Source organism: Pseudorca crassidens, chromosome X, assembly GCF_039906515.1.
Source record: "Pseudorca crassidens isolate mPseCra1 chromosome X, mPseCra1.hap1, whole genome shotgun sequence".
Taxonomy (NCBI): domain Eukaryota; kingdom Metazoa; phylum Chordata; class Mammalia; order Artiodactyla; family Delphinidae; genus Pseudorca; species Pseudorca crassidens.
The window spans coordinates 118,387,635-118,400,951 of record NC_090317.1 but is presented as its reverse complement, the minus strand read 5'-3'; the positions used below and the strand labels follow the sequence as shown (position 1 = coordinate 118,400,951).

Genomic DNA, 13,317 nt, shown 5'->3' with positions numbered 1-13,317 from the left:
TATTCACAACACACCTAGAGTTGCTCTTACTAGGTTGAATAGTATTAAATGATTGAATATTTGACCTGGAACATCAAGCTTGGTCTTCTGGCTGCATTATTCTTTGCCTGGTTAAAGAGGCTCTAAGCTGGATTCTCTGAAGAGAGTGTAAACAGATCTGCCATGGTACCTGGCTTTAATAACTTGTAAACTAGCTGAAGAATTAAGACTTTTGTGTATGAAATAATTAGAAAACAATACAATTTATAATAAAGTGTGGTATATAATAAAGTACTACATTCTTTACTACATTGTACTGTTTTCTAATACATCTAAATATAGTTGAGACCTTGAGAATGTTAAACATTCTAGAAAGTTGGCTGGATTCACTAGGAATGATATATAGAGGATTTACAGTTTGAAATGGATATTGAAGAATGAGTAGCATTTGGATTAGATAGGCTAAACAAAGGAGATCTTTTACTCCTTTGTCTATGGTCCTGTTTGTTTACAGACCTCACTAAATAGTATTATCGGTAAATGGTAGAGAGTACATGACGGTGCTGCTTGTAAATATCCTTTGGAGAAATTGCTGCTTCCCTGACACTTTGATTTTTATAAGCCTTAATGTTTTTACATTTTAGTCTGAAAGTGTTTGTGGTGTTTTAGCTAAATTAGTTTAACCTTTTTGGAGGTTTAACCACATCTTTTGAGGGAAAAAGTCTTCCTTTATCATTTACTTGAGAATGTCTGAGACATTCTCAGCTAAGCGTACAGGGTGTGTGAACTGCAGCTGCCTTGAAACATGGACTTACCAGTAACCAGTCCAGTGTGATTTGTATTTTGATTCAATTGTGTAGAGATTGGAAAATCAACAAGATGTTGCTCTAACGGTGTGTATTATTTTGAAAAGAATAACAATTGCTATCCCATAATATAGGGCATAGACTTTGAAGTTAGACTGCTGAGGTTCAAAGCCTGACTCCATATTTACTACTTGAATGACCTAGGGCAAGTTCCTTGTGCCTCTTTTTCCTCATGTGTAAAATGGTGATAACAGAAGTACCACCTGATGGGGTTGTTGTGAAGATTAAACATTATAATATATGTAAAATGCCCAGACCAGTGCCTGGCACATAGTAAGTGCTTAGTAAAGAGGCACTCTCATTGTATCATATTGGCCAAGTGATCAAGAAAGAAAGGAAAGAAAAAACAAACTACTGATTGAGATATACTTTAAACTTCTATGCTTGAGTTTTGGTTATTTGTTGAATTACCTAATATGAGAATGGTGTCTTTCTTTCAAAAAAACATTAATTAATTTTTTAAAATTAGGAGTTTGTGTGGTCATTTAAAAATCATATTTCTAATACCTTTTGACTTTGGGCATTAATTTTCTTATTGATGAAATGTTACTTCTGGAAAAAAAGGAGGCGGTATTTGGTAGCATAAGATAGGACCTCATAAGCAAGATATTAATTAAAGTCTAGTGGTATAGAGTCTTTTATCACAGCATGACAGGTGTCTCTCTCTTTGGGCTGATGTTCAATGCTCCAATAACATCCAGAGGAACCTCTGTACCTCCTTTAGGAAAGGCACCCATGTTTAGAAAAAATGTGGGTTTGGATCACAGACCTGGGTGCAAATATAAGTTCTGATTTTTAATTATGTAACCTGCCTTGAACCATTTATTTGAATTTTCTGATCATCACCTTCTTCATCTCTGAAATAAGAAGAATAACAATTGTTAAAATGTCTCGCAGAGCATTACTTCCCTCAGAAATCAGTTTTAGGTTATTGCCTGTGTGTCTGTGTTAAATTCATGTTATTCCCTCTACGTCCTCTATCTAGAAGGTGCTGTCCTACTTTTCTCTGTCCTCACATTTTTTCTTATCTTTCAAAAGCTAGTTCAGATATTATCTATGTATGGATTCTTTTTTCTACAGCTGCAAACCACCTTGGCCTCTCCTTTCTCTGAGCTTCAACTAGAATTTAGTACAGTTTCATACTGATTGCTTTCACAATCAGACTGAGGGTTGCTTACATGCAAGGTTTTGGTCTTACCCATATTCTGCATCTCCTGCCATACCTAGCACTGTGTGGGGATGACGTCTTAATACCTTGTTTGAATTTTTCTACATAACTACTTCTCTCATCCACTTATTTAGCATGTTTAGAGATTTCAGGCTTTGAAATGCTCTTATGTTGGTATAAAGGAAATACAGGGAGCTAAAGGATAATTACCTAGAAAATACATTTCTTGGGAGCATTTCATTCTCCAAGTGAGTGGTAACTCATCAGACATGTATGCTGTATTTAGGGTTTATTAATCCATTCATATTCAAAATATATCTGGATGTGAATAGATTTCAAATCAGTGTATACTAACTAAATTTTTATTAAACTGATGGCTTTATTAGCGTAGATTTATTCACTTGTGTTCTGAAGTTTTTTGTTTTTTGTGTTTTTTTTTTTTTTGCGGTACGCGGGCCTCTCACTGCTGTGGCCTCTCCCGTTGCGGAGCAACAGGCTCCGGATACGCAGGCTCAGCGGCCATGGCTCACGGGCCCAGCCGCTCTGCGGCATGCGGGATCCTCCTGGACCGGGGCACGAACCCGTGTCCCCTGCATCAGCAGGCAGACTCTCAACCACTGCGCCACCAGGGAAGCCCGTGTTCTGAAGTTTTACTTTGATATCCATACTTCCTTTTTTTCATCCTCACGTTTGTCCATGTGGTACTTTTTAATTCCTTAAATACCCAAATATGCTTTAAATCATGAATCTGTTCAAAATAATTTGGAAATTATTAAAACTTATTTCTTCAGTTGCCAAGATAATCTCTCCCTTTGCTTTTCAGAGCTCCCTATGGGAAGTCTGTAGATATGTGGTCGGTGGGCTGTATTCTTGGGAGGGAGTACATGGCGTTGGACTCTAATACTTTACCATCCACTTAGATATTGCAAAATGTGAGTTGGCAGAGGGAAGGACAGAGCATCTGAATAAACTTGACCCTTTCCCCTCATTTTATTTAAAAATGTATTTGTTAATTTAGGAGCCTGTTTGCCTTCTGTTCCAACTTACATAAAGGAAGGAATTGAAAACAGGTCATTCAAAGAGTATATTAAAAGCAATAATAGAACATGTGTCCGAATTCATTATTTCTACTTCTGTAGCCTTTCAGGTACTGGCCTTTTTCTCTTTTTTTACTTCTCTAATTTTCAGGAGTAAATGATATGTTGTTGTGAAAAGGGTGTAAGAATTGTCTGTATAAGCAAATTCTATATGAACTCTATTCTAACCAAATTATTTGTATAAGTAGACAAGACTGTATAAACTGAATAAATAGTTTCAAATTTTTATATTTTGTTTTGTTTTACATGCTTCAGTGTTGTCCAACTAGATTTAAGTATCATCTTTCACTTGTGAGTTTTCCTGTCATTTAACACCCAATCCTATTAATCCCTACCTCAAATACATAGACACCGAAAGTAATATACATGTGAAATAAATTTAACTTTGGCACTAGGGCAGTAGCTTCTGCTCATCTGCTACCTTCTCCAACACTCAAAGCACATGCACACACATACCCTTACCTACGTGCTAATACTTCTGTCATGTTGTTGTTACAGTTTCCAGCTGTTAACCATCCTCAGTCATTGGAGAGAAGATACCTTGGAATTTTAAATAGCGTTTTACTTGACTTAATGAAGGTAGGACAAGTTGATGTTATCTGTACAAAATGTCTTTTGGTTTGTGATTTCTCTTGTGTCTATATATGACCAGAGCCTGCTTTTATGAATTAAATGTTTTGTTAATAGGTGTATAGTGGTGAATAATGGGGCACTGTGTCATCTGAAGAGGCATACAATTTATTTATTTATTATTTTTTTAACGTCTTTATTGGAGTATAATTGCTTTACAATGGTGTGTTAGTTTCTGCTTTATAACAAAGTGAATCAGTTATACATATACATACAGCCCGTTGCAGTTTATTTAAAATTGCAGAAGTATCTGGTATTGTAACATTCCGTCTAGACAGGACTATGAGATACCTAAATTAGATTCCTAAAATGGACAGAATAGTAACAATCTAAATATAAATAATGAGAAATAAATCATTTAAAAATTTATCCAGCACTCAAGCTGCTCAGGCATAAGGTTTTAAAACAAATCTTAAAATGAATGTTGAAAGAAAAGAGATTCTAATATTTTTTGCATATTCAAGGCCTCCCATAAGATTATTTTATCAGCAAACCTAATTCTGCTCTTTTTCTAACTTGATTTCTCTCCCTCTGGCTCTTCATTTGACAACTGCAAAATCACTGCTACTACCATGCCTGAGTGTTCCTCCTCATGCTGGTGCCCCTGTGCAGAAGGTCTTCATGCTCTGGACTACTGAAAATGTTCTCACAGTTTTTTTTTGTTTTTTTAATAAACTTCCTTTTTTAAAAAATATTTATTTATTTATGGCTGTGTTGGGTCTTCGTTGCTGTGTGCAGGCCTTCTCTAGTTGCGGCGAGCGGGGGTTACTCTGTTGCGATGCATGGGCTTCTCATTGCGGTGGCTTCTCTTGTTGCGATGCATGGGCTTCTCATTGCGGTGGCTTCTCTTGTTGCGGAGCACGGGCTCTAGGTGCGTGGGCTTCAGTAGTTGTGGCTCGCGGGCGCAGTAGTTGTGGCTGGCAGGCTCTAGAGTGCAGGCTCAGTAGTTGTGGCACACGGGCTTAGTTGCTCCGCGGCATGTGGGATCTTCCCGGACCAGGGCCTGAACCCGTGTTCCCTGCATTGGCCGGCGGACTCTCAACCACTGTGCCACCAGGGAAGCCCTCTCACAGTTTCTTATTCAAGCTTTTCTACCCAAGTAGATGGCCCCTTGAGTGAGAACTACTTTTTCATATTTCTCCAGTTTTCATTGCAGCCAGCCAGTGCATAAGCAAGTGCTAGTTATTTGATAGTAGACCTTCAAAAGATACTTCTTGGGTCTTCCGTGGTGGCACAGTGGTTGGAGGTCTGCCTGCCAGTGCAGGGGACACGGGTTCGAGCCCTGGTCCGGGAGGATCCCACATGCTGCAGAGCGGCTAAGCCTGTACGCCACAACTACTGAAGCCCGCGCGCCTAGAGCCCGTGCTCCTCAACAAGAGAAGCCACCCACCACAGTGAGAAGCCCATGCACCGCAACAAAGAGTAGCCCCCGCTCGCTGCACCTACAGAAAGCCATGCACAGCAACAGAGAGCCAAAGCAGCCAAAAGTAAATAAATAAAATAAATTTATTAAAAAAAGAAAAAAAGATACTAGTTAATGGATCAATTTTATTTTCTGCCCGTTCAGTCAACTGTCAAAAACAGAGGAGTTTACACTGTGCCCAGGACCTTTAAAGGCATACTTAGCACAGTTGGAAATTGCTGAGCAGCACTCTCAGAACTTTGCTCTGCTTTAAAACTATGTTAATCTGTGTTCCGAGGAGCCCTGTGTAAATAGGTGTGGGGGCAGAGGTGGGCAAGGGAGTGTGGCCTTTGGGAAAGGCCACTTACCATATAACCTTTCTTAGAGATTCACAATATTCATTAATTTATAAAGGCTTTCAGAAATCCCACAGTAAAGAAGCATTTCCCAAATTTAATTAAATACTAAATACTTAAAAAAAAATAAAATGCTACAGCACTAGTTCTGAACACAGATTGAGAGATGCTATTTAAAAAATCCTCAAGGCTCTTTAAGGTTAATTAGGCATAAATTATCTCTTAAATCATTTGCGTTATGTCATATGTTCTTTCACACAGTCAGTGTTTATTTATCAGGGCTTTAATTAGTTGGTAACTTTTAAAATGTAAATAGAGTAAAATAGAAGAACTGAAATACAATTTCGTGTTTTCTGCCTTTTGTCTCTTTTAGTTAAAAATAACTGAACTTCTTTTGTTAAATCATTACCAAATGTAATTACCAAGTATCAGCATAGCACCTGGTAAACGCTAACACAGATAAAAATACGAAGATAACCTGAACCATTATGCATTTACACCAGTTTGAAAGTTGAACAGTTGAATTCCCATTCATTTAATATATTTACCCTCAGATTTCTTTAATGTTAAATAAACATTTTATTGAAACGTATATTTAGAAGGTACACAAATTATAAATGTACCTCAGAGTAAAACTTTATAATGTAAACGTATCCATGTAACCCCACCCGGATTGAGATACAGGAAATTATTAACACCCCGGAAATTTCTTCATGACCCCTTCCCAGGTGCCCCTTCCCACTCTTGGAAACCAGGACTTTGACCTCTATCACCAAAGGTTAATACTGCCTTGTTATTATTGAATGTTATATAAATAGAATTATTCCTTTTGTCTTTTAGCTATTTTTGAAAATGAATTTGAAAAATAAATAGTACCATTTATCCTTTCATGAAGAAATTTATTCTCTATGCCATCCCCTAAAGCAGATTTGATAATTTTGTCCATATATAAATACCTAAAATGGCCGTCTCATCCTGCGTCTATTTATACGTATCAGCCATTTTAGTGGGGATACAAGTTACCAGAATTAATCAAAGCTCCTAATAATATAAAGAATAGCTACAATAATTATATGGGCTCTATTTTAGTTAAAATTGTTTTTTCCCCCAAATACTGAATTTTGAAACTATTTACTAAGTTTCATACTTTACTCATAATGACCTCATCCTTCCAGGTGTTTGAAAATTAACAGCTGTGTTCATAAATATAAAAATAGTTCATTGTATGTGCAGCAATTTCTACCCTTGTTAATCTTAAATAAATGAAAATAGCACTTTAATGCTAGTAGATGTTTAGCTTCTAAAAGGTCATATGTACTTTAATTTCCTTTGTTTTTAACTAGTACCATACAGTTGAAACCATTTTGATATTAACTGCCTTAACTGCCAGTAAGACCAAAATCATTTCATATACCTCCATAGTTTTTGTTTTCTAATAAAGAAGGAGAAAGCATTGAGATAATTTTAGAGTTGTGTCTGAGTCAACGTAGGATAGGATACAATAGGATCAGAATTCAAATTTTCTGTGGTGCTAGGTTGAAGGTGGTTGTCTGAAATTGAATTCTGGCTTATTGAGAACAAATTGAGGGTTTGTTCTCACTGTTCAGTAGTGGATCACAAAGAAATTGACTGTGGGCAAAGCCAATGAAAGTGAGCTAGAGACGCATTTGGGCATGCTGGAATTTCACCCTTTTTCCTTTCTCTGAGGGAAAATGCCCATCACTCAAAAGAACAAATGTCAGTGTGCTCTATTGAGTTGTGTTAGGTTATGTAGGTTATGCTTCTTTATGTATTTGCCTAACTTATCAATAAAACTCAATTAACTTTTAAAATAAATTTATTTATTTGTTTGTTTGTTTATTTACTTATTTTTGGCTGTGTTGGGTGTTCGTTGCTGCCTGCGGGCTTTCTGTAGTTGCAGTGAGCAGGGGGCTACTCTTCTTTGCGGTGCGCGGGCTTCTCATTGCAGTGGCTTCTCTTGTTGCAGAGCACAGGCTCTAGGCACACAGGCTTCAGTAGTTGTGGCACATGCGCTCAGTAGTTGTAGCGCACGGGCTTAGTTGCTCCATGGCATGTGGAATCTTCCCAGACCAGGGCTCAAACCCATGTCCCCTCCATTGGCAGACGGATTCTTAACCACTGCACCACCAGAGAAGCCCCAAAATCAATTAATTTTAATAATGATTCACCTTTTAAAATCTTGTCCAATTACTAATCAGATAAATAATGTTAGAAGAAAACATTTTAGTTGTTAAAAAAATTAGTACTTTAATAAAGAACACATACAAATAAATTAGGAAAATTACACAAATAGAAAAATATGAAAAGAAGGAATATAAGTAAACATAAAAATATTCAACCTCACTATTAATCAAAGATATGAATGAAAACAGCTGTGAGATACCATTTTTTAAATAGCTAATTTACAAGTATGTGCTAAAAAGAATGATAATGCCTATTATTGATGAGGGTGCCAGGAAATTGGTAGACTCTCAATTGCTCAGAGAAGTACTATTTGAGACAACCTTCCTAGGGGGTAATTTGGCAACACATAGAAGATAATCCTTAAGGGTTTGCATACCTACCAGTTCCATATCTGGGAACTTATCCTATGCAAGGGATCATGGATATATGCAACGGTTTCAGGTGTACATCACAGCATTAATTATAATAGTGCAAAGTGGCAGCCACCTAAACATCCAACAATAAATCATTAAATAAATCATACCACAAACTTCCATGTAGTCATTTAAAACATGTTGTAAAGTTATTTGTTGCATCATTGTTCACAATATTAAAAGAAGGAAAACAAAATGCTGCCTAACGTACATCTAAAATTGAGGCTGTTTACTGATATGGAATGATCTCTTAAGATCTAATGTTGAGTGGAAAGAAAGCTAAGTGCAGCCTATTGTGTGTATGCTACTGTTTGGATAAAATAAAAGGAGCAGATAGAGATATGTACAAAGTACCTGTGGAAGGATTCACAAGATGCTGGTACCATGGGCTGCCTCCAGAGAGGAGGACAAGAAAAAGATGAAGAATGTATATTCTTTGATATGAATATATACTTATTTAAAAATATATTTTAGGGAATTCCCTGGCAGTGTAGTGGTTAGGACTCCGTGCTTTCACTGCCGAGGGCTCGGGTTCGATCCCTGGTCAGGGAACTAAGATCCCACAAGCTGCATGTTCCGTCCAAAAATAAAAATATATTTTAGATGTTTAAATTATGTTGTAAACAATATTTTTGATTAGTAAGTGAAAAGTACAGTATACAAAACTTATTTGTATAATATAAGCCAGATTTTAGAAAAGAAAAAATGTATACATGGTATTTTTTAAAGGGCTGGGAGGGCATATTCCCAGAGGACAACAATGGTAAGGTTATGGGTGATTTAGATAGTCCTTTAAAAAAATTTTTTTTGGACTAAACTCTGTTTGCTAGATATTCTGCAATGACCATGCATTTCTTTTATAAGGAAAAGAAATACGGTTTTTATTACAATTTAAATTTGACTTTGTGATGTTCTTTCCAATCCTAACTTCATTTCCTAAGAATTTACTGAAGTTGGACCCAGCTGACAGATACTTGACAGAACAGTGTTTGAATCACCCTACATTCCAAACCCAGAGACTTTTGGATCGCTCCCCTTCAAGGTCAGCAAAAAGAAAACCTTACCACGTGGAAAGCAGCACTTTGTCTAATAGGTAAATATTCCCTTTTAAGGAAATACAGATGCAGTATTGGTCTTACAAGTAGGTGGAGGAGGTGGCTGCTTAAATGATGCAATTAGAGAAAAGAAGGAAAGCCCTCCTTATTCAGAAATATCTTTCTTATGCTTATTGCATGATTCAGAACCATAATTAAAGAGTTGTGTGGGTCATAAAGACTTTATCTTTTACAAGATTTTCCAAGGGAAACCTATGCATTCCCTGGGAAAGGTAGCATGGGTTAGCAACTAAGGGGGTTTCTGGCCTCATAAGCTAGAAGATCCTGTGTACATGGGACCCAGGGGTGATTCCTGGAGGAAGAAGGATGGGTGAGGGCAAAGGGATTCCTGAAGGGAGCGGAGGATGCCAAACACAGGTGGGTGGGAAGGCACCTAGGACAACCTTTGCAACTGAACCAAGTAGTTCTGGCTCCACAGCAGGGGCTTGTGTTTTTGTTGCCCTTGTCTTTTAATCATTGAGTTGAGAAATTAGTTTTTCATAAGAATAAGAATATAGAAATAGTAAAGTTAGTTTGGTAGATAGTGATTAAAATGGATGCTTTCTAATGTAATTTTCAGCATAATCTTTAAAAAAACATCTATTTCCTGGGGCAGGGGAAGCAAGGAGGGGCACAAGGAGTTGGACCCTGCAATCAGGTTCTCTCCCCAAAAGTGACATTCCTTAATTCTGTTGGCTGCATTTTCAGGGGCAGGTCCTTCCTCTCCTTGTCTTCCTTCCTCTTCCAAGAAGCTGGTCTTGTCATCTAGCATTGCTTAAATTATGGAAGATAGGAAATAGTTTTATCTTATCTACTATTAGAAGAGAAGTAGAAAACAATAATTCTTAATATGAAGCTTTTCTTATATAAGTTTTTTCCCATATCCCCCCTTTCTCTCCACATAGAACAATTATTATTAATTTTTTTTTTGTGGTACGTGGGCCTCTCACTGTTGTGGTCTCCCCCGTTGTGGAGCACAGGCTCCGGACGCACAGGCTCAGTGGCCATGGCTCACGGGCCCAGCCGCTCCGCGGCATATGGGATCTTCCCGGACCGGGGCACGAACCCGCATCCCCTGCATCGGCAGGCGGACTCTCAACTACTGTGCCACCAGGGAAGCCCTGAACAATTATTTTTAACCAATTGGAATTTTGAAAGCTTAAGACCTGGTACTTTTTAGATCCGTGAGTGCATCTATAAATAAGCAATAACCATTTACCCTGTATTTTCTCTGCTTAACTGCGATGGTGTGATTGTGTTTTATAGCTGTTCTCTGTTTAAAATGAGTGGTTTGGTCATTGTTTCCCTCACATCTTATAAAACACTCTTACCTGTTTGTTTTCAAGGAGGCCTGGGAGGAGATTCAAATTCTATTTCGCCAAGTTTGTGTTCACTTTGTTGTCAGTTTCCATGAGATCAGTGCACTAAGGCAAGGACCAGTATTCATCTTTCAGTTGCTCCTTTGAGTTTAGGAGGTTCACATTATGCCTGTGTCTTATCTGGGGTCACTCCCAGTTCAGGTGCTTTTGTCTCCCTTCTACCTTGATTGTCACTTGACTCCTCTAGTTTACATTTGCAAAGAAGAAGGATCTCAATAGAAAGTTCAGTAGACTGATGATAAATTTTTGATTTGTGCTATAGTGATGGGTGGTATAACCATACCATAAAAGGAGGCCTGTGTATTCATCCTGTAATGACTCACTTGGGAGAAATCCCCATGGGGGTCCATGGCTCTCCTTGGGAACCCTCTTCAGGCATCTGTCAAGGAGGATGTGTGTGGCCATGAGGATATGGTTCATATAGGTTTTTGAGGAGTCCTACAAAATCTCCTTTTGAAGCAGATGAGAATAAGAATTATAAGTAAATAAAAATCTCTGGAAGAATTTGTTTTCAGGTCTTGACACTGTATTAAATATATTAAAGAAACAGTCCTAACTGGTTTCTCTAGGAAAGAAACCATTAGCTCAGTTTACACATATCTGGAAATATTTCTGCTCCACGCTTGCCTACGGTCCATATTTCCTCCATGGAAGCTCTTGTTGGGGACGCTAATTCTGCACAAACCATGGCTCCGTTGGACTTCCTAGCACCATTGTAGAGATGTTCAGGGCACCATATCGTGTTGGTGCCCTGCCTTGTCCCTGAGACAAGTATCGTCATACACATATCCTCACACACCCTGTCTTCTGTCTTCCACGTTCATGTCTCTGTAGGAGAAGCAGTGGACTCTGCATTACCTAGCCCTTGCCTAAGTCTCCTTCATACTCTCCTGAGGTTCCGCTCACCTTGGACATGGTGGGATGGTGCTTCATCCTGCCACACACTGCCCTCTCAGCAGTCCTGCTTCGCCAGTCTTCCCCATAAAAATGTAGTTTTGCGTCTTTGATGTTTGGTTTGAAAAGTTATTTTAACTAGAAATTAACCATCTATCTATCCATCCTGCCAACCATTTAAGAAGGGTTTATATATAAAATCCTCTTAAGTGGTTGGCAGTTTAACACAGATTCCTTACAGTTGTGTGTCAAAGAGATATATGGAATTTCTAAAGCAGTTTTTTATTGTGCTTTGGCAGAGCTCCAATTTGAAGACAGTATGATGTCCTTTCGATGTAAGAGTTGTGTGCAGAGCTCAGTGGCTTCAGATTAATACCAAGACAGAAACTTTCAGAATAGTGGTTTAGGCACTTTGTACATTTATGGGAAACCTAACTCTGTGACAAATGTTTCCACCTTAACTTTATAGCCTCTCTTTTCACATTAGAAATTATATCTTATGTTACTATGAACATGTTCTTCGTAACATACGTAGGTTTGTGCTCCACATTGAGAGCAGTGTTTCCAAGAGTTTCAAAAGCTGTAGCAGCTATCTTCACTCTTCTCTACCCTTTTCTGGATGTCCTCTTTGGAGCTTTGGACATTTCACAACATCTGCATGAGTTATCTCTGCGATTACCCTCTCTAGGCCTGAAGGAGAAAGAGGAAGAAATAGGGTTGTGAGAGTCCAGGGGAGCCAGGCAGGGGAAACCACCCTGTGGGAGCTGTAATCTAGAGGCACAGCTATGATCTGAGTCAGGGAGCCACTGCCGGGGGAGACAGCCCCCAGCCCCTTGCACTGCTAAGCCCAACTGGGAGTTAGGTGACAAGGGAGGCTGGGTGACACTCTTCAGTGTTGGGTTCCCCAGACCCAGGCTGGGGCAGAGAGGAATGGAGAATGGACTGGGGGTTGGGCACGTGGGAAATAACCAACACACTTACATCTATTTATGGGTGAGACTGTCTATCATCATTTGGGTTTTTTGAGAAGTTGCTGAGATATTTTAGTTACCAGGATGTAAGTTGACAAACAACTCTAATGGTTTAAAACCTGACATGAGGACTGTCCTCTATAGATCTGGAGATAGACTCTGTTACCATCATTTAACAGAAAGTGAAACTTTCCTTTCTTTGTAATTTCTTTCTGGGTCTGCCATTTAGTTAGCTCATATTTTTCTTTTTTAAACAAAATTCACATTTTATTTAGGTTGAAATAAACTATACAAAATTGATTTTCTTCACCCAAAATAACAGCAATATATTCTGTATTATTCCTAGATAAACCGTAAAACACTTATTTTTGTAGGTTTTCTAGGTTTTGCTTGTAAATCAAGATGAGGCAGTAGTTACAGTCACGGAAAAAGACAGAAGAAGACAGACAAATCAGTTGTCAGTATCCATGGCCTCTGATCCTGCCAGTTAGCTCATATTTAAGTGACCTTATTTAATGTTGCAATTTTTGTGACCCAATTGGGAGAGATATTAGTAAGTGCGTTTTGGAGATGAGGCCTTCCACACTATTACAGGCATGCTTGATATCAGATACTTTTTAACACTCCTCTGCAAGGTAGGAGGAAAGGATGAGGGCCCTTACCTTTGATGCCTGAACGAGTGGATTCTCATAGACAAAATAGGAAGGCATAGTTTCACAGATTACCACTCTACAGGGGAAAAAAATGGGACTTTTCCTCTAATTAGTGTGCAATGGGAACAAAACTCTCCCAGATCAAACCGTCTTTAGCAATAGCAATTTATGCAGCAAATTTTTTGGAATGCATAGTAAAAAGGGAATTGT

At 38.3% G+C, this 13,317-nt stretch overlaps 1 protein-coding gene across 3 annotated transcripts in view; it reads left to right on the top strand.

The window, feature by feature from the left end:
• Positions 1-13,317, top strand: part of CDKL5 (cyclin dependent kinase like 5) — a 182,815-nt gene that overhangs the window by 143,588 nt on the left and 25,910 nt on the right. For all 3 annotated transcript variants that reach the window (XM_067724514.1, XM_067724512.1, XM_067724513.1), the window contains 2 exons: positions 3,609-3,689; positions 9,058-9,209. In XM_067724514.1, the coding sequence (XP_067580615.1) occupies positions 3,609-3,689; positions 9,058-9,209 (233 nt within the window). The remainder of the gene's footprint in view (positions 1-3,608; positions 3,690-9,057; positions 9,210-13,317) is intronic.